We start from the raw sequence: 21,733 nt of genomic DNA, 5'->3' as shown, positions 1-21,733 counted from the left end.
TTTATATTCTGACACTAAGATCAAGGTAAGGCTTAACTCAGCAGGGCGACTTTCCTCGGAAATTTCTATCGCTAATGGTCTAAGACAAGGCTGCAAGTTAGCGGCCACTTTATTCAATTTATAAGCATCTAAAGCCGCTCACGCCTTATCGGGTAAGGGTCTGGCTTCTCAGAAATTAGGTGATACTCCAATTGAATGGATAACCTATGCTGACGATTTTTTGTTATTAGATCGCACAAAAATTGGTCTGCAAAAACTCATTAATGCATTTGTGAAATTTACTGCTGATCTACATCTAAAAATTAATGCTGTGAAAACTATTATTATAAGAATGGGAAAATCGAATAAAAGACAATCATCCCTAACCTGGTGCTGCGAGGAAAAACGCTTAAAAAGTCAAATAGTCCTAAGATATTTAGGATATCACTTTACAGCAAATAGCTCGATGGCCATAATCAAAAGACACCTCGAGGTTAAAGCAGAAACAATAAAGCGACAGATGTCGAAAATTGATGCCAAATATGAAAGATTCACAGCCATACCTCTGAAACGCTTTTATATTACTTCTGGTATTCCTAAACTCACCTATGGTTTAGAATTCTATGAGCTTGAAGATTCAGATTTTATAAAAAAACTTGAAAGCGATAGGTGGAAAGGTGTGTTGTTCTTCATCCCTAAAGGTGTGCCTATTCAGGCAATCAGATACGAATTTGGGCTGCAATCTTTACAATCGATTATTGTTTGGAGAAAAATGTCATTATGGAGAAAATGTATGAGAAATGATATCTCTTCTCTATACACGATAGCAGCCAACGATCGATCTAACCCTTACTGTGTACATTTAAAAATGGTAACTGAAGATACATTGTTGAAGGCAGGTGTAAGTCTGGAGATGTTGATAAACAAACCGCAAAAAGTGAAGCAGATACTCCAATGTAATGATTGGCAAATGACTCTAGATATGGTTCAACAATCGAAAACCATTAATCAGATACACTCCTTTTGGAAATTTTACCCCCTTCTCGATAACTATTTAGTGAAATATCCTTCACGAATTTTTAGAAATTCTTTCATGAGGTTTCAGTTCGATACCCTGAAAACAAACCATATTTTAAAAAGGTGGAATCTCCAGAACATAAACTGGGGATGGTGTAGACATTGTAAGTCAGAAGGGACTGAAGAAACTCTGAAGCATTTATTACTACAATGTCCAGCTCTTTTAAAACAGAGGATTTATTACTTTGAACAATTTGTATTGCACCTACACGCCGTTGACACCGAATTCTTATGGTTTCAAATTAGACATAACACCTCGATTGTTTTAAAACTAAGAATAATGGCATTTTTAAAAAATGTTTGTGATTTATCTTAAATTATCATAACAAACTGTCTCCTTACATCGAAACCTCCATACATTGGTTTTAACAGGTTTTAGAAGCTAATGACATCTTTTAACGTTTTGTAACTTGACTTGATACGAACTGTTCTTAATTTTGGTCTTAATGTTCTTCTGTTTATTTACATTTTAGCAGTTCTGAATTGTCATGACTATAATATGTTTCAAATGATTGTTCGACTTGTGTTTGAAGATAATGTATCAAAATTGTTTTATTGTCTTTTCAAAATGTAATTCCATTTGTTCGAACTATTTTGATGAACTATTTTGTAAAGGTTTATATAAACCATAAACAAACAAATAAATAAATAATAGCAACCAACTAAAAACAGTGCACCAGACACTTGAGCTAGTTTATGACGAGCATTTCCGAAACTCTTGGCACTATCATGTGCGGGAAACCAATCTGACTTATGGAACCTCTCCCACGCTACACTGGTCCGCACCTTTAATCTCAGTGAAATCTACCACCAAGAGCCAGGAAGTGACAATACCCTCACGCCCATCTCCATTCCCCTTCACTAACGCCTCACTTTCAAATCCTGTATCCTTATACCTCCCACACTCCTACAGACTACCTCCGAGGTCTAGTGTGCTTAACAGATTCAGACACAATCCAACTTCTTTCAACAACCATGATGTTACATTTTACACTTCACAATCCAGAGGTTGCCCATATGGCTTGGTTGCCTTGTCTGTACCAACCACAAACCGAGATTTTCAGATCAACACACAGGTAACAGGTACTTCCGACCTGCATCCATCAACATTAAGGGGTTTCTGCATCTGCCTCCCACTATCAGACGAACACCCTGCACTCCTTTCTTACAGAGCTATATACTCAGTGAAGCCAACATTATTCGTAGAATGGCGCTGTAGAAGACCACTTTACATTAAATAGTGGTATTTAGTCGGTTGGTAGATCTGTTTAGAAGCCATATATATTAGGCAAACTTCTCAGAGAGATGAGGAGTAACTTGTGCATAGAAGTGGCATGTCGGTCATCACACAGACCTTCAGGCAGGATATCACCAATCCTGAAATCCAGGAATGACTTTTAAAATCATCCGGGCCAATGACAAGTTTCAGCCCACAAAGTACTTTCCCATCTCTGAAAAACAGTTATGGAAGACCTGTAGCTCTACCCCATTTAATATTAAAGGCAGAAAGAAGTACAACTCTTTCCTATGCAACAACATGACTTGCAAAGAGGACTACATTACTCTACAAAAATACCTGGGAAACTGAAAGGGAGAAATGTGCACACAACACAGAATAAGGAGAAATGTTTGTCCAATAAATAAAAGAAAGTTACAGCACACAATTTAACCTGTTGAGTACAAGGGACAACCAGAGAAGACTCCAACGTATCCCGCTGCTGGAACCAAGGGGGTCAAGTTAAGAGAGAAATAGCATCAGGACTGCTCCACGCAGACAAGACATACTCAATTCCAGCTGACCAATTTAATGAGGTCTATCCCAAACACAACTAAAAAGCATCCCTGCAAAAGAATATTCTCAGACAAAATATCTGACCTTGCCTGCCATGGACGGAGTAGCTATTCAGTTCAAGCCCTATATAAAAAGCCAGATTCCAGACAGGATTGAAGGAGAAATGACTTGCGTAATGTTCTTTCCATGGATTCTTCCCCCACAGATTGCTCATTTTATAGATATCTTCAACCAGATCTGCTGCTCGGAAAATGCTTTGACAAGGGTCGTAGTGGACCTCGACTCGGCCATCCATTGTCGATCCGTCTTGCTCGGTGCTTGATTGTCGGCTCTGTATGCAATGTCGGGCGTTGTACATATACTGCGTCACTACGCCCCGTACCTCACTTCTGCCTTTTTTCTCCCGTGCTCGACTACTGCAGAGGGAAATAGCGAGAAAAGAAAGCCGAAGGCCAATGGAAAAGAAGAAAAACATGGATCCCATAGGGATACGACGACCAGAAGAAACAACTTTCCAACCGGATTTATTTTTAAATTAATGAATAAATGAATGAATAAGACAGAAAAGCGGCTTGCCAGACATCATCAATCACTCTAGGACCATCATCACGTATCCCATCTCCGAGAACAGGCATCACCAGCTGCTAACGCTTTCTGAGTGGGGATGGATGGGTGGGGTGATGAGGAATGTGCAATAGAAAAATCCATTGAAAGAACATTATGGTGAGTAAATTCTCCTTCAATGGATTTCTTTTCTCTCAGATTCCTCATCTGGTAGACTCCCAAAGCAGCAGCACAATGGAGTCGGGCAGAAAGCTTACAGCAACAGGTTTTGTAAAACAGCCATGCCAAAGCCTGCGTCGGCCCCAGGGGCAACATCTAGGCTGTAATGCCTTGTAAAGTGTGGAGTGAGGAGTAAGGACCAAGTAGCCACTCAGCAAATGTCTGATTGGGACTCCCCTTTGTAAGGCTGTAGATGTGGCGACCCCTCCGGTCGAATGTGCTCCGATGCCAGGAGGCAGTTCCTTACCAGGAGATTGGTAGCATTCTTCAATGCATAAGATGAACCTCCAAGAGAGTCTGCTTAGTTACAGCTAGACCTTTACTGGCCAAAGAATAAGCAAAGAAAAGCTGATCAACCTTTCGATATTTTGCTGTCCTAGCCACATAAAAACTCAAGTGCCTTTTGGGGACCAACCAATGGAAGCTCTCCTCTTCCTTAGAGGGGTGCAGACGTGGGTAAAATACAGGCATATCAACAGACTGTGAAAGGTGAAACTCAAACTACCTTTGGGAGGAACCCTGGCCTTCCCTTGAGCGAGAACTTCTCATGAAAAAACCACATAAATTGAGGTTTACAACAAAAGGGCCTTCAATTCGCTGACTTGCCTGGCGGAAGTAATGACAACCAAGAAGGCTGTTTTGAGTGTAAGCAGCCGTAAACAAAAGTGCAAGGGATCGCCATTCGAAAAGTAAGAACCAGATATAAATCCCAATCTGGGACAACAAAGGGAACCGGCGGAAACCTATTCACAAGGCCTTTCAGGAATTGGGCCCTAACCGGGATCGTAAAAAAGGAACCTTGATCCGGAAACCATTTGAACAGAGACAAAGCCACCAAATATCTTTTGTGCTGACCTGAAGGCCTGCAGAGGCCAGTGACAGAAGGAACTGCATCACTGTAGTGGTGGGGCAAGAGATCGGGTCAATCACACGTTTCCTGTACCACAACTCAAATCTTCTCCACCTGCACACGTACAGAGATCATGTAGACAGTCTTCCTGCAGCCAGCAACACCACGAGTGTTAGGCAGAAACCTGTGCAGTTCCCTTAGGGAACACTGCAAAAGATTTAGGACTACAGGTGGTAGCAGTAAACCCACTTGGTAGCAGTCTGTACTACCCAGATTTACCTGGTAGCTGTGGCTGAGCAGTCAGACTTCCCTCAAGAAGAGTTAGGCAGTATGCAAAGTATACACAATAGGCACTCAGACACAATAATACAAGCAAACACTGACCAGAGCGTTGGTATAAAAGTATATCATTATTTATTTAAAAACACCTGGTTTGAAACACTCCAGCACTCTTGTTGTAAAATATTCTAAACACAGTTACTATTGTAATATCTACACCCCTTTTTCCTTATCAGATAAGTCACAGTAAAACACCACTTATTTTCATACAGAGGTGAGCGCTTAACTAGATGGCACTCCAATAAGTTTGCGGGAAAGGGAGGTGAAAAAGACAGAATATGGAAAGGTACACCACTCTAAGATTCAAGAACACTGTTAGCAAGGCAGGAGAGCAAAAGTCACTGGTGAGCCTAAGTCCAAAGGCTGGGCCCACTCTTAGAGAGAGCAGAGCATAAATGCGCCCAAGATCACACAGTTACACTAGGCTTAGAAAGTCTTGCAGAGAGTTCAAAAAGAGTTTAGAGAGGCTTAGGAAAGTTTAGCCAGGGTGTCCCAGGCTAACCCAGGTTCGAAAGCCGGGGGCTAAATCTACCCCGTACAGTCGGTAGCAAGGGAAGCCAGGCGGGACACGGTACCTTAAGTGGGAAGGATCCTCCAGCGGTGGCAGTTGTTCCTGGCAGTGGGTGCAAGTCGCGTCGTCGTCCAGGGGAAGAGAAGATCTCGACTTGGAGGAAAGATGAAGGTCGTTGCACTGCCAGGGAAGAAACCAGCCGCGGAGTTTTCCGGTTAAAGGTGGTACCTTTTGTTCGCGGTCGTGGTAAAATGTGGTATCCCGGTTGCCGGGGTGCTTGGCACAGGCAAGGCAGCCACGAGGTATGTCGGGAAGGCGAAAAGACGGTGAAACTGGTTATCCCTACCAGTCAAAGGAAGAAGACTCTCCGGCGGGAGATCTCCTCTGTCGTTGGGAAAAGTGGTGAGACAGTCCAGCAGGGCTCCACCAGTGGTGGTGTTGCGGCAGGTCGGCTCAGCTTCTCCCTCATCGGATTTTTAGGTCCTGTGGCGACTTCTGAAGTTCCAGTCCCCAAAGCCCTGCTTTTATGCAGAAAACCCCCATTCACTCAGCCTAGCTGTCACTCAAACATGCTAAGTGGTGAGCCGGCCGGCTCACCACTTGGGCCAATCAGGACGGAGTGCGACTTGAGTTGCTTAGGCAACTCGGTCCAGGGTGCCTAAATCCCCCTCCACCCCTCCTAAGTACCCCAGACAGAGTGGCACCACTTTGGAGGGCTTCTGTGGAGAAGCCTGCCAAAAAGTGGAACAAAGGGCTTGACTTGGGTTGGAGTCACAGAAGAGAACACAAACGCCATTTTAGAATCAAGTTTTGGCAAAAAATACCAACCAGAGAATTAATATTAATTAAATAAACCGGCGGTATGTTCGAGGCTACCGTAAATAATTAAATAAAGATAGTAGCCTAAAACAATGGGAAATCCCATAGGAAAATATTCGCGGTTGAATATAAAAAGTAGTATCCACTGCCACCAGCCAAAACTCGATCAGGGGGGACGGAGACGTGCCCCCTCGACTAACAGACCCCGGGGCAATTGAATTGCCCCAGCCAGTACGTCCACAATATGATGATTTGTACTGGTTCTGTTCAGAATTTAAGACTAGTAAAGTCAGTGGTGACTTTACATGCCCTGGGAGACAGTGGTCAGCCCCAGGGTATGGAGTCTATACTGGGGGGTCACTATGACACCCCAGTGTTACTGCACTGAGGGTGCTGTGTAACACATCACAAAAACACATGAAGCCCTATGGGGTAAAAGACCCCATAGCCCATTAAACACATCTAGATTCAAAGAAACACACTCAAATCATGCCCAAGAGTGAGGGTAAGAGTCTCACTCTTGGCAGGAGAAAAAAATAAACCCCAAAAATCCAGCAAAGCTGCTGGGGGACTCACTAGGTTAGGAAATTCAGCCTAAACAGAGAATTCTCCCTAACAACGAGCACCTCCTCAGAGAGGTCCGAGTCATCATATCTCCGCCTCTCAAGAGCCACTCATGTAGGTTGAGGGATTCCAGGTTTGGTTGAAGCACCCAACCTTCCCACTGGGTTAGGACATCCAGGTGGTGAGGCAACAGGAGAGGTGGAAAGATGGTTGAATCCAGAAGGTGCAGGTACCACTAGTAGAAATGCCTTGCACTAGTAGAAAAGCCTCTGGCCTAGTATGCCAGTTATTTTTGTTAGATCATTCGGAAACTTCAAGGCCTGAGAATGACAACAGTATTCCCTTGTTCCCTTTCAGCCTTGAAGCGCTTTGAAGCATGTAATTTGTGTATAAGCGCTTTACAAATAAACAATTAAAATGACCATGTCGCCCTTGCCCAACTCGGGGCGATCAAATCATGGTTGCTCTAACCTCCTCCAACTCCTGAAAACCCAAGGAATGACGAGAATCAGAGGGAAGGCGAAGTGAGAGGGAAGGTCCAATCCAGCAGAAACACATCCCTTAGCGCGCCGTACACTGGGAATTCCTGCAAGCGAAACTGTCTGCACTTCCTGTTGGACTTTCTGGCAAACAAATCTACAGTCAGTGTAACCTAGCAACAGAATACCTCCTCAGACTTCCTAGCACACTACCCACTCGTGTGAAACCGTGCTCTGTCTGCTCAGAGCATCCACCAAACCATTCTCAGTCCCCATCAGATGAACTGATTAGACTGAGAGCTGGTTCTCCAACAGCCAAAACCACAGATGCATGACCTCTCTGCAGGGAGGGAGGGCACACCACCTTGCTTGTTCAGGTAGTGCACAGCCACTGTATTACCTGGCAAGATCAGGACATGCTCTTCTTTAGAGATGGGGCGAATGCCTTCAGGGTTAGCCAGATTGCTCGCAACTCCAGTCTGTTGATGCGCCACCTGGCTTCCATTGCTCACCAAAGGCTGCTCACCTGCAAGTCCTCGCAGTGAGCACCCCAACCCTTCAAGGATGGATCCGTGACTACTCGGGCCTGAGGCCAAGGCGCCAGAAGCGTGATTGCGGCTGAGAGCCCACCAGAGAAGGTTGTTGTCCACTGACCTGGATACCCCAAGGGAATCCTTCAGAGTTGCAATGTACTGGGACCACTGATCTCGTGGGAGCCACTAACAATCTCACCCGCAGCCTGGCCTCTGGCACTAGAAAAATACAGGAAGCCATGAGACCGAAGAGGTGGAGGAAGGAAGCCACTGGCATGGCATTGTGGTTCTAGAACAGACTCAAGTTCTGCTAATATAACATTTTTTATTTTTTTTATTTTAATCAATTAGATTTTTACAAAAGTAAAAAGTCTTTAAAGTCTTTGAAAATGTATGTAAAAGAAGAAATTCAGAAACTGAGGCACATGGTCTATTGCAATTGAGCGTCCGCTGGTTGATTTACTGATTGAAGAGAGTTTTCCATGTGTTGCAGAATTCTGCATGTGGCCACTAACCACAAAGTTTTATCTCCCATCATCGTTCTTGACCAGCATAAATCTTCATCTCTCAATTCAAAATTCAAGAACATATGTTTCAAGTAGTGTGCGCTTATATTTGAAGTACCTGAACAGGAAAGAAGTAGGTGGCGGATAGACTCAACCACTTCTGGCAGGTCACAGAATCGGCATCCATTAGTGGTGGCCAACCCTCGGATGGTTAAGATTTCATTGGTATGTATTAGGTTGAATCTTGCTCTCAGTAGGAGGCTTCTGGCCTTTTTTGAGGGAAACTGTTTTAAGAACGGTTGGAGTTCGTTCAGTTTCCTAGGATTATGAGGTAGGTGTCACGTTAGTTTGTTGGCAGCTGCTGCTTCTCCTGTTGTGATCCAATCAAGATCTTTTATTTTATTCAGGACTTTCACCGGATTGGTTTTCAGTACCTCTTCATCCATGGCAACTTCATGCAAAGTTTCCAGATTCTGTTTTGTCCACCGATTTAGCATCTTGCAACTTTGACCCAAGCTTTCTTGTAAAATGAGATTGTAGATTGAGGGTTTTTCTGACAGATGACATTTTTAAAAAAGCATCAAGGTATTGCATTTGACTGTGGCCGCAAGAGATAGCAGGTTTAGTTCTTTCCTAATGCAGACTATCGAGGAGCAGTTTGGGAGGCCAAGCACCTTTCTCCAAAATAGAGCCTCCAATTTAGGCCATAGTGATGTAGGCATGTTGGGCATTGCATCTGCTCCATAGGTCAGCGCTGGTACTACTTTCATTTTTATAAATGTTCAGCACAGGAATCGGTGAAAAGCGGCCGAATATCTTATCAATTGCGCGTCCTTGGGCCGCTCGTTTTTTAGTTTTTTCTTTTAGTAATGTTTGCATGGCTTTCTCGTTCTTAGAGTTGTCAAGTATCACTCCTAAGTATCTGAACTCACATACTTTATCTGTCTTCCATCCAGTCCCAGTTTTATTTTTTCCCTTCTTTTTGTACCTGCGGACATGATCATAAATTTAGTTTGGTCTTCGTTGATCTACAAATTGTTGTTCGTCATATATTTCTGTAGGTTGCTAAACTGGTGTTGTAAACCTATCTGTGTGTAATCGAGGAGGATCAAATCGTCAGCGTACAAAAGCCTATTTATGGGGGTTTTACCCATTTCAGGAGGGTAGCAGCGGACCTCTGAGTCTGAGTCTTTAATTTCGCCTACGAAGCCAAAAACAAGGCTGTGCCAACGGGCAACCCTGCTTTACTCCTCGTAAAGTTGGAATTTCTATTGAGAGTAGGTCTTGTTGGTCCAGTTGCACTCTCATGTTTGTATCTGTGTACAAGGCTTTAATTGGTTCCAATAGTGATGTAGGGCAATTCCAAGTCGCTAGTTTAGCCCAAAGAAGCGATCTAGCCACACGGTCACCGTCATAAAAAAATCTCAATCTATCAATATAGATATAGATATAATGAACAAAGACAATTTAAAATGTTCACGTTAATCAGACATTAGGTATATTGTAGTGCAAATAAGTTCATAGAAGGTGCAATTAAAGTGTGAAGTGCAATTCAGCTTTCTGTGTTATGCAACACAGAATCGTTTTCCTTTGTATTGCACAAACCCCTATTAATTAGATGCCAGTAGATAATTCACTGGTCGCTAATTTGTATTACAATTTACCTAATGCCAGGTTAACTTGAACATTTTATATTGTCTTTTTTCATTATATGTTTGATAGATTGTGATTTTTTTTATGAAATAATAAAATCTGTTCTAGTCGCATACATTTCTAAACTGATCCTTCACCCCTGTCCAAGCCCTTTTTTTTTTTTTTACAAAATTGAATAATTGAAGTTCTCATGAGACACCATATTTGTAGATTTCATTGAGATTGCTCCTCATGTATCTGTGATGCAAGGGGATTCCCACACATAGTTAAAAATTCTAGAACAGACTCACCATCTGTGCGATGCTGTCCGCTCTCTCCTCAGGTGGGAAGGCCTTCCCAACCTGAGTGTCCAAGACTGTCCCGATGAACTGGATCCTCTGGGCTGGTGTCATGTGGGACTTCACCCTGAACTTGCAGAAGCCCAACCTGTGGAGTAGAGAGCCGGTGTCCTCCAGGTGCGACAAAACCTTCTCCGCTGACTTCCCTCGGATCAGCCAGTCGCCCAGGTACGGGAATATGTGGACCCCGTATCTCCTGATCTGAGCCGCGACTACAATGAGCTTGGTGAATATCCTTGGAGCGGAGGTCAACCCAAAGGGTAGCACCTTGAACTGAAAGTGCTTGTCCCTTATGAGGAACCTCAGGAACTTCCTGTGCTTGTGATGTATCGGCACTTGGAAGTAAGCGCCCTCAAAATCTATGGACACCAGCCAGTCCTGCAGCTCGAGAGCGTGGAGAATCTCCCTCAACATCACCATCCTGAAATTGTCCTTCCTCAGGAACTTTTTCAAGGCCCTGAGGTCCAAGAAGGGACGGAGATCTCCTCCCTTCTTGGGTATCAGTTAATACTGAGAATACCAGTCTGACCCTCTCTGCTCGGGAGGCACCTCTTCCACGGTACCCTTCCACAACAAGGCTTGCAGTTCTTCCTGGAGCTTGTGTTCCGGTTAACACTGAGGTGATGGTGAGTGGGGGGGCCTATCCGGAAGTTTCCTCAAGAAGGGCAGACAATAGCCCCACCATACGAGCTCTAGGACCCCAGGCGCCGGAGGTAATCGCCAGCCATTGGGGCAATGCTCCGACAGGCATCCACCAACCGGTGATCTGTGGAAGGGGAAAAACAAGGCGGCTTTGGGGACAGAGCGGCCCCCGCTGCTGTTGCCCTCTGGAATTCCCCCTGCCCCTTCTGGAGCACAAGAAAAGCTTCTGCCACTGTGTGGCTTGCGGGAGCTGCACCTTCATACCATAGGGCGTGTAATGGCTTTAGCCCTTGCCCCTCAGGGCAAAAGTGAAGGCAGACTTGGCTGGCTGTGCAGTTCGGCACAGTGATTATGCAGCAATCTTTGACTCCTTAAACTTTTCCAAGGAGTCACCTGCTTTCAGACCAAAAAGGAATTCTCCTTCAAAAGGTATGTCCAGTAACCTGTTCTGGACGTTAGGGGAAAAGTCTGAGGAGCGCAGGTAGGCCTGTCTCCTGAGAACCACTGCCGATCCCACTGACCAGCCAATGCAGACTGCCACGTCCATGCCCATTTGCAGAAACTGCCTGGCCACCTCCTCATCTTCCATCGGCACTGAGGTGTTGTCCTTTAGAGACTTGGGTACCGGGGGTGTGTTGAGAAAGCCGGAGCCTTGAGGCTCACAGGAAGGTCCGGGTCTTGAGGGCTTACTAAATTCTCAGGCGACGGCCGATGACATTGGCGGTACTGAGCACCGCTGAAGCCACCAGGGCCTGCTGTTTGGAGGGCGTACCCGCACCTACAGTCGCCTTTTCAGCCATTGGGAACATTTGCAATTTGAATTCCCCTCCCATTCCTGACGAGTTGTCGGCCCTGCCGACGACTTACCTCACTCCGATGAGGAGTCGGAATTGTGACAATGATGCCTCTTCTTTTTATGGGAGGATGACGAGGAAGAGTGGCTCTGTGAGTGGGACCGCTTCTTTGTCTTGCGCCAATATCTTGCTTTTTCTTTCTCACTGGTAGGCACCTCCGTCTCGGCCTCCGAGGACTGAACAGTCGACCGCGCGTGTGATTTTGACAGCGGTCAGCCCAACATGAGTTGGGCTGCCCGCTCCCAAAGGGACTTCGGATTCATTGTCGTGCACGAAGAGCACCCCTCAGTGTCGTGACCATTGCCGAGGCACCACAAACAGATATCGTGAGGGTTGGTCACCGCCATCTTATAACCACAGTCCATGCAATGCTTATACCCTGAAATATGGGGCGCGGACATCTCACGGTCGAGAACAAATGTCAAAGCTGATATTTTATTTCCAATTAGAGTCAAGGACTCAAAGCAGTATGCAAAAGCAGCGTGTCGAGTAAGCGGAAAAACGGAACTGAGGAAGAGGGCGTAGTGACGTAGTATATATACAAGTCGGCACGTCTGGAGCCGAGCAAGACAGATCGACGAGCGAGTCAAGGTCCATTATGCCCCCTGTCGAAGCTTTTTACAAGCAGCAGAGCGGGATGAGGAGATCTATGAGATGCAGGAAAAGGCAATCCATTGAAAAGGAGTTTTGGAGTGCAGAGTCAGCAAATTGTAAAACTGGGGAGGTTGGAAACTGTTAGATAAGAGGCAAGAACTGAAGTGAAGAAGGGGACCATCAGAGGAGTAAGGAGGTGGCAATCTGTAAAACCTGGAGAGTGGAGAAAGTTGTAGTGAAAGAAAACCCAGAAAGCAGCGGAAGGTGGAGTAAAATTGTAAGCTTGGTGAGAGGAGGAAAGTGGAGTGAAAAAGAAACCCTGGAGTGAGTAGGAAGGTCGAGAGAAAGGGAAAATCCTCAGAGGGGAGGAAAGTGGAAGAGGACAACAGCAATGAAGCGAAGACTGAACAATGCAGCTTTCCTCAAGGGGAAAAAAAGGTGTGCAGGGTACAAAGATGGTGAGTAAGGGTAACTTTTGACTCAGAGAAGACAGAGGCTGTGTTCCGTAAACAGGTAAAAGGCTGTGGCCTGTGCAAAGTCAGCAAAAGTAAAACCATATACTGTGGCTACAAAGAAATCAGAGAAAGAAAAGGGGGAGTGAGAGGGAGAGGGGGGGAAAAAGGGAGAGATGAACTTAGAACTAAGGCTGGGAAAAGACAAATGTTGCAGAGACTACTGTTTAATGGGGGGGATGCTTTGAAACCCTAAAGAAAGGGAACATCTATCCTGGCAAAGCAAATAAATCAACTTTTATAAATAAATCACTCGGCTCATGCTTGGGGTGAATCTATGATCACTTCTGTGTACACTGCAGACTGCCTTCTAACGCTACAGCGTCAGTTCCTCCCACTAACGTGGGGCAGTGCCGACGCCGAAGGGTCCTTGTTTTTGGTGTCCCCCGCTTACCGTAATGGTAAGCGGGGGACACCCCTGCAACCACCACTCTGCTTGGGCGCAGAAATGGGGGTCAGGATTTGTGTTCAGCGCTCAGGCGCAGTATTGGTAATGTGTCCACAATCGTGGTGACATTTTGGTACGATTCCTTTCAGGGTCACTAGCGACTTGTACATAGAGAAGGTCTTGCTGTGCATCAGCTCCCATATATGAGGCAAGATACTCAAGTAGGAAATATGTTGCTTCACAGGAGGAGTTGTACCGGGCCCCAAATTTGAAGAGCTCTAGTTGGGGAGGTTGTACTGCAAGAGCCTGAACTGCAGGCAATTACTCTCGGTCCTTCCTGATCAGTGGAACAAAGAGCACAGAAAGCATGGTGGCAAATGTAATATGTAGGTCACACATTGCATACTGAGTAGGAGGAATACGAATCTAGATCAAGGCTGGGAAATAGAAAATACAAAGAAGCAGGCTAATGGTGCAATAATAATGCTGCACTAACTATGCTCAAATGCATTTTATTATATGATTATTTTATGTTTGATTACACATATGACTTACCTGACTAGTATACAGAACAAGCTGTACCAGCTGTGGCATCAGTGCATCTGCCATTGTTAATGTCTGTAAATTTGGATGCATGAGAGTAGTCAACAACACTGGAAGAAGGTGTCCAAGCATTGTGGCCTTGGTTACTTGTTCTAAGCCTTTTAGCCTGCAAAAAAAATAATTGAAAAGAGTGAGCATGACAACAGCACATTTGATCATTCAATATTACAAGAGAGCAATACATACAATCATGTATGTCAAAATGGTCAAAGTAGCTTTGTTACTTTGTGTTGGCGTAATGGCAAATCCACAGCAAGAGGAGAGGTACATAATGGAATTAATGACCAAGTTACTCAAAGTCCGTAATGGTTTTCCTTATGCGTACTGCAGGCCTCAAAATATGCTCTTGTCTGTAGTGTGTGAACACTAACTCTTGGCGAGTAAGAAATGGTGTGCTATTCCCATGTCGAGAACAAGGGCCAAATTATTTTTTATGTCCATCTAGTTGCTTGCAACTTCAAATTTGTACCCTGGATGTTTTTCCCCCCCGTCTCTTGAAACACGCATCGGGGCATAGAATGCTCTGGAAACCCTTCATAGTGTCCAAGTAGTGTCAATGGCACTACTAACATCCCGGAGGTGATGCCATGGTTTAGCCATGAGCATCCTTTTAATACCAATTTTAAAAACAATTTTCAATTGGCTGAAACTCAAAGGGATGGTGAAGGTGCCAATACGATTAAAAACAATCTGACTTTGGGCCAGGCAGTATGGTATCTGAGGAAATCTGTAGGAAGAATACTGTATCTATAACAAAACACATTACAAAAGTTAAGTTACTTGTTCTTCTGATGGATGCTTTCCCTCTTTCACCAAGGAGGTTGATTTGGAAGACTGCACAAGATTGGTTGTATAAAATACAAGAGATGTGGAAGTAATGCAAATCAAGAGAAAATGATGTGGTTAAGCTAGAAGTGAGTTATTGAGTGTCTATAAACACAATGGGGAAGAAGTACAACTATGATCAGCTTTCATTAATCATGGGGCGATTCATCAGGGTGGATAAGGTAGCTCAATCATGCTCTAAAGGTTTTTCTACCAGGATGCTCCAAAGTCTCTCTAAAGGATCTGCAAAATACCAGGTACAGTGTCTGTAAATATGATGGAAAGAAATGAAAGTCTCAAAGTATTGTTTTGGGCTTTTACTCGCCCTAATATGCAGTTCAGTAGTTTGCCCAGGTGCTACAGATTTTCTCCTCCACAAGTTCCAAATACCACTGCATCTACTTTCACAGGGTTTAGATTCTTCAGGGCTCTGGGGGATCAGGCTCAGGAACTCCGCTCATTTCCTGCAAGGTTCTGTTCCCCTGGAAACCCTCTCCCGATGGTCCCTGATGCAACCTTGTTGAAACTCAGCGATATTGCATTCTTCTCATACCTCCTCCAACCACTGAAGTATGCCCTGACCAACCTGGTCTGCCAGAACTTTCTTGCTCTTAGTAACTATGGGAGTCAACTGTCACCCTCCCGCCTTCACAGACAGAATGGAAGTATCTCCTGCTCTAGCTTTCTTCCATTCTCCTCCCCAGATAAGGGGTCTACTCTCAAACCTCCACGTTCAATCATTTCCTTTTAACCTGCAAGCCCCACCCACAGGTGGCATCTTTCCCCGAACTGCCTCCTTAATAGTCTCTCCCTCCAACCTCCTCAAAACTAACTCTCTCCAGATGGTGTTAATCCTCCGACTTCCTCAGTGCTTTCTGCCTGCAGCATCATTAAATACCCTTCCTCCAACCTCCAAGTCTCCCTTCGAACCACCAGCTCTCCACTACATCCCATTTCAAAAGATCTACTTCGCCAAACTCCTACAAACACCTTACTCAAACGCCTCACACTGAAGTGACTGCTTTTTACAGAGTGTCCCCCTTCCCTATTGTGGTGCCTGTGGACATTGCTTACACAAGGGTAGTGTGGGCTACATGGTTCTGTAGTTGCGCCATGGGCTTGCTGACATGTGGGCTGAAAACAGAAGCTTACATTAAGTTCTGCAGCCATCTTGGATTCCTGAACTGCCCTGCACATGTGCAGGGGGTTTCCTCCATCCCCTTTGAACCTCTGATTAAAATGCCGCTTTTACCCTGGGTGCCTCTGGTTTCTTAGCGGGTGAATTAAAAGTCTGAAAACCCTCTAGTTAGCATGTGATGCTGTCTGGTATAATTATAAGGCTTTCTCTGTGGAATTTCCAACATTGCAACTCGTATCCCACAGCATTCACAGGAGCAGAAGAAAGGATTTTTTTATTTTCATTTTCTTGTGCAATACACAAATTCGTGTATGAGTGTCCATGGGCAAACTTGTATCCACAGAGCTTTCTTCCATCTGCACTAGTAGGAATCATAATAGGAACCTTTCCCCCTCGGCATCAGTGCCGAAGCGAGAAATGTATTTCTCTGTTCAATGGTGACTAACATTTTGCAACTTTGTTTCCATACAGGTGAAGACCATTTCATATGCTGGGTATTTGGGGTTGATAGGAAGCGGACATGGCTGTCCAAGTAGGTCAACGTTCTAATAAGGGGTTTCTTTATGAGATTACAAACCGTCCAGTCACCCTGGGTGGTCATGGGAATCTGTGGTGCTAGAGGGCTCCTCTGACTCCCCCCCCGCCCTGACTTGCTGCAGTGGTCAGGGGAGCCCCTATATACCAGCTCTAGGGCTAGCATCCACTAGCTCATGAGGAACCCGGCCCATTTGACCTTCCCACTGTCAGTCCACAGGGTTAGGCAGGGGACTTTGTTACACCTCCTGTGGATATCTTTAATGACTCAGTCGGCGAAAACGAGGGAGGAGGATGTGAGGAATCTGCTCCACAGATTCAATCTTTGGAGGATGAAGCGCCCAGCATGCTCCCTCAGCAAGAGTCAATTCAGCGATGCTTTGTGAAGTCATGAGGGCTCACCCATAATGCCACCTGGCAGATTTCCCATAAAGAAACCCCCCTGCAGAGGAAGTCTTTGGCTCCTAGTGAAATGACCTTTGAACCAAGAGGCAACTCTATTTATTTATTACTGATTTATAAGGCACAATTTTGGCACCACCAGTGGAGAGGGGAGCATTGGCCTTCACAGTCTTGCAACATATAGGTCAGACAAGTGTCAAGGGAGAGGAGATGGGCACGAACGGTTCAACTCATGATCACACATCTCAATGCAAGACCCACAGAAAAGCAAAGGCAGAAGAGGTCAAAAGCACAAAACGCCACAACAGTAAAACATTACAGAAGCGAAGGGAGACAAGTCCTCCATCACTGGCGCACACAGTAGCCAGTAAGAGGCAATATGGCCAGACAGTGTCATGCCAAAGGAGGTACCACTAGGACGGACTCCCTGGGTGGAATCAGATAGGATTCATAAAGCTATGATTTGCTTGAAACAGCCCTCTACTTTCACAGCCCAGCAAATCCAATCAACGTGTGGTTATCTTGCAGAATTTTAGCTGAGCTCACATGTTATTTGGGCTGAAGGCTGTGGAAACTCTGCCTGGGAGGAAAGAAATGGGGGACTGATCTACTGCAAACGGAACACTGACACGAACTTCAGAAAGGTAAGGAAGAACAAATCCTCAAGGCTACATTCTCCTTGGGGGGCCAGGGCGAAGCAAAACAGACAGAGCTCCGAATTGCTTCTTGCCCAATTAAGTGAAAATAGACAAGCAACTATTAGAGTCAGTCAAGGCGGTGGACACGATTCTATAGGATCACAGTGAACGACCATCAGGAAAGTAACAATCAAACTAAGGCTGGTCACCAATCGAAGGATCAACAGATAACTTGAAACCAGATAAGAAGTTTTAAGGGTCTCTATTATAAGATTAAAGGAAGAGATGAAGGATGGCTGTGGTAAATGGGGAGAAAATAAGCAAATCAAAAAACTTTCTTTTAAGGCTGTAGTCCTCAGTCTGTAATCATTGCAGGATAGCAGATTTTATGAGAGAGCGGCAGAGTCACCCACATACTTTATGATTTTATGTGCACTGTGCTCCTTGCTTGGGGAGATGCATTTGTCAGGATGTTGGTCGTCTGCTCATCATCCTAGGTTGCCACCGCCACCACTGGGTCTTGGTCGTCAGACATGGTTGTCCACTGACTGTTATCCTAGCTAGGATCACCTAGGGAAAATGGGCTGCTGTAGTATTCTCCTTCTCCGTTTGCTCCGCCATCTCCACCAACTGAGGAGTTTCTGCAAAGGTCCACCCCAAAGCCACCAATGTCCCCTTCCTGCTCCTTTCTTCACTTGCCACTACTTCTCTGTATCACTTGTCTCTTTCCTTTCATCTCGCCCCATAGTGCCGCAATCCACTACTCATTTTCATCTTATACGCTTGTGAATACTCTTTACATTTCAATCCACCCTTCTCCTCTGCACTTCCCTCACCTGCTCCACTCCTTTTACTAATATGTCTCTGCCTCTCCTCTTGGCCTAGTGGATAATCGTTAAGTTACTGTCAACAGCGGTGTTGTTTCCAATGTGCTCCTGGATTGGCTATATCGAGCCAGGAGGACAAAATACCCAAGCTGCATTTCTTTTGGTTGTACAGATTAGCTCAGGTAGGTGACCCTGGGAAGTAAACTGTCCGCCATCTTGGGATTGTTTTAGTTTGGTTGACTGGTAGGGACATACCGAAGACGCTTTCCCTCCTGTAAATGTGCAGTCAACAGGCTGAAGTCTTGCTGATTTGCACAAAGATATGCAGGGCCCCGCTCTCCATATCCCTGCATATGAGAGCAGGGTCTGTGAGACGTGCCTACACACATTTCTGACGTTCACATTATTTGAGCCATAGGCATCAACAGGGAGTGGAACCGCAAGGTAAAGTACCCAGTTATCCAGATTGTAAGCACAATGTTCTCTGTACATGACGCTCTGCTCCTTTGAAGGCTCCTAGCTCTTGAATCGGGGTCTTTGACCAACTGATGGAGTTGTTATATTTACCAGGGACGTCTGGTTTGTGTCTAAGGGACTTAAAGCAAGGCTGGATCAAGAGATGGGACAGATAAGGCGACAAGTTTCTCCTTCTGAATACAGGAGTTTTAAAGGTGCACCTTGGACTTTCACTGGAACTGGAGGGTTTTGGTTGGGGGAGAGGCAGGGTTTCAACCATGGACACTCACAGCCTTGCTTTGATTTTTGATCTTTTTCATACCAGTCTATACCTACCTTCCTCTTACCTTGTTTATTGGAGTACACACCATTGGAGGAGTCCTCTACTCACTTTCACTACTTGCCTATAAGCAATATGGGTGGAACTCTCAGAGAAGTGATAGGGTGGCATTGTTCTAAGGCTGGTTTCTGGGAAAGCTTGGCAGCCCCCATATACCTCAAAGACTTGCATCATTGAGTGGGTGGTGCCACCAGGCTCTAGTTTCACCCATGTCCCACCACCTAACACATTACATGTGATCTTGTTATGGGTTTCTGTATTAAAGACAGTCTATGGAAAAGAAACCATCAGACCAGTCAAACTGGATAATTGTTGGAACAATAAGAAATGGTGCTTTTTCAGAGGTTCTCTTGCAACACTAAATAGATCTCACTGTGTCAATGATTAGATGTTTCCTGGCAAACGACAACACAAATTCCAAATCAACTGACAAAAGACAAGCCAATGTGGCCATGCTCTCTTCTCATCCCAAAAAATAGAGCACGTACAGTCTAGTAGCATAAATGAACTTTGTGAATTGACGCCTTGCTGATAACAGAACATTCACATCATCTTAAATAAAAAGAATTATAATTTTGATACCTCATGCTTTCAAAAGCCAGGCATGAATATTCATTTGGTTCACACTGGGATGAAGAAACCTCCCAGTTTCCTCAGAGAAGTCAAATCTTTATTTTATTTTCCAAGGTGGATGTACCACCATTATATTCAGCAGTACTGTGAACCAGTCAGTTGCTCCAGCCAAAATTTGGGGGATGGGAGGAGGGAATCAAAATTATGGTTTGTTTATTTATATAGCGCACCAAACACATGGTTATCTGGGCACGTTACAGGTTACATAGCAATTTAGAATAGGTTACACGACAGAACAGATGCATGAAATTATTTAAATAGCGCTATATGAGAATTACATTACATTGTGAATTTACATTGATACTTTACAGATATATACAAACAGGCAGAGTAATATAGATATGAGCATGAGTAGCAGAATAAGGCAGGTTGTATATCAAGAGAAAAGAGCCAGCTTTTGGTCTTTTTTCTAAAGCTGTAGAAGGAGGGGTCTGATCGCTACTTCCCACTACTTTCTTGTGCTTGTATCAGGGGACCTTGAGGCATTGCGAGTGCAAGATTCTGGTAGGACGTTCTGATATATTTTTAGAGAACGTATTCACTAAGTATTTAGGGGCTGAGTTGGAGAGACATTTGTGGGTGAGGGTTAATGATTTGAAATTGATTATATCCTTGAATGATAGCCATTTAGTGTTACGTCTGGCATCCGAGATGTGCTGCATTCATTTGCAGCATTTGCAGTTTATTAACATTGTGTTTACTTGACCCAAGATAGAGTGCATTACAATAGTCTCATTTTGAAAGAATTAGAGCTCTTGCCAAGGTAGTCCCACTTGCTGTAGAGAGAAACGGTTTGCAGGCATTGATTAATTTACATGTATAAGCTGTAGCCGAGGCTATAGCATTGACTTGTCTGTTCAAGTTCAAAGCTGAGTCAAGGTAAAAGCCCAAAGTGTTTACCTCCTTAGATACTTTGATATTGATACCGTCAATGTTAAATGATCTAAACTGGTTGCTTAGTTGGTTTAGTCTTGCTGACAAGCCAATTAACAGTGTAGAGTCAGTGTCATAATCAGCAGAGATGGGAATGGGAATCTGAGTATCATCTGCATAGTTAGTGTAGGTGACACCCAGATTGTCCAGGTCTCAAAAAGAGGCTTGGTGAAAAAATACACATTGTGGGCGAGACACACGAGCCCTGCGGCACTCTGCAGGTTATAGGTGCTGGTTCCGTTGATGCACTGAGTGAGAAGACTCATGGAGCGATTATTCAAAAAGGACTGAATCCAGGCCGTGGCTTCAGTGGAAAAGTGGGCAGCGGATGACAAATGCTTACAGAGTACTTCATAATCCACTAAATCAAAAGCGGCAGACAGGTCCAACAGGAAGAGGGCAAGTTTCCCTTTGTCCTTTATCTCATCCATTTGATTTTTCAAATCAATAAGAGCAGATTATGTGCCTTGACTGACAGAGTCCTAGAAGATTGTTAGCCTCAAGGTAGGTCTGTAACTGTAGGTAGGCTGCCTTGTCTAAGATTTTCACGAGAATTGGGACAGTTATAGGTCTGCAATTGTTCGTAATATTAGGGTCAAGATTGTTTTGTTTTTTTAAAAGAGGGAGGACCCATGCGTCCTTTAGATTAGTTGGGACGGTGCAAGAGTCTAATGAAGAGTTGATTAATGTGGTGATGAAAGGGGCTAGGTCCCTAGCTGCCTCTGATTACTGTTGCCGGGCAAATGTCTCCCTGGCATCTGGAAGTTTTGAGGGAGGCTATTATGTCCTCCACTTCGTGGATAGAAACCGGGGCAAATTTAAACTGATTGCATGGTTTTGTTGGAATCGTCTGACCCCTGCAACGCTGGGTCATTAGAGAGGTTTCGTTTTTTAGCTTCAATTTTTTCTTGTAGAAGAGATATTTTGTTGGACAACGTTGTTTGAATATTTGTACACCAAGTCTTGTCCTTGATGCAAGTATCAAATGGAGGAGTAGGGGGACTCTAGTTCTCTTAAGATGACAAAGAGTTCTCTTGTAATTGAGCTACCTATGTTAATTCTGTCAATGTACGTGTCTCGTTTGGTTTGGAGGATCTCAGATTTATATCTTAAGGCGATTTTGTAAGACTATCCTTGTTCAACGCTGTAAGGTTGTTTTTCCAGAGGGATTCCGCATTCCTTTTTTCATTC

The 21,733-nt window shown here is 44.6% G+C and overlaps 1 protein-coding gene across 8 annotated transcripts in view; it reads right to left on the bottom strand.

Moving 5' to 3' along the window:
* HECTD4 (HECT domain E3 ubiquitin protein ligase 4) overlaps positions 1–21,733 on the bottom strand; it is a 4,298,785-nt gene that overhangs the window by 3,594,310 nt on the left and 682,742 nt on the right. For all 8 annotated transcript variants that reach the window (XM_069619495.1, XM_069619492.1, XM_069619493.1 and 5 more), the window contains exon 19: positions 13,769–13,922. In XM_069619495.1, the coding sequence (XP_069475596.1) occupies positions 13,769–13,922 (154 nt within the window). The remainder of the gene's footprint in view (positions 1–13,768; positions 13,923–21,733) is intronic.

Source organism: Ambystoma mexicanum, chromosome 10, assembly GCF_040938575.1.
Source record: "Ambystoma mexicanum isolate Mex_15411 chromosome 10, UKY_AmexF1_1, whole genome shotgun sequence".
Classification (NCBI taxonomy): domain Eukaryota; kingdom Metazoa; phylum Chordata; class Amphibia; order Caudata; family Ambystomatidae; genus Ambystoma; species Ambystoma mexicanum.
The sequence above is the reverse complement of the archived record's forward strand: the minus strand, read 5'-3'. Positions and strand labels throughout refer to the sequence as shown.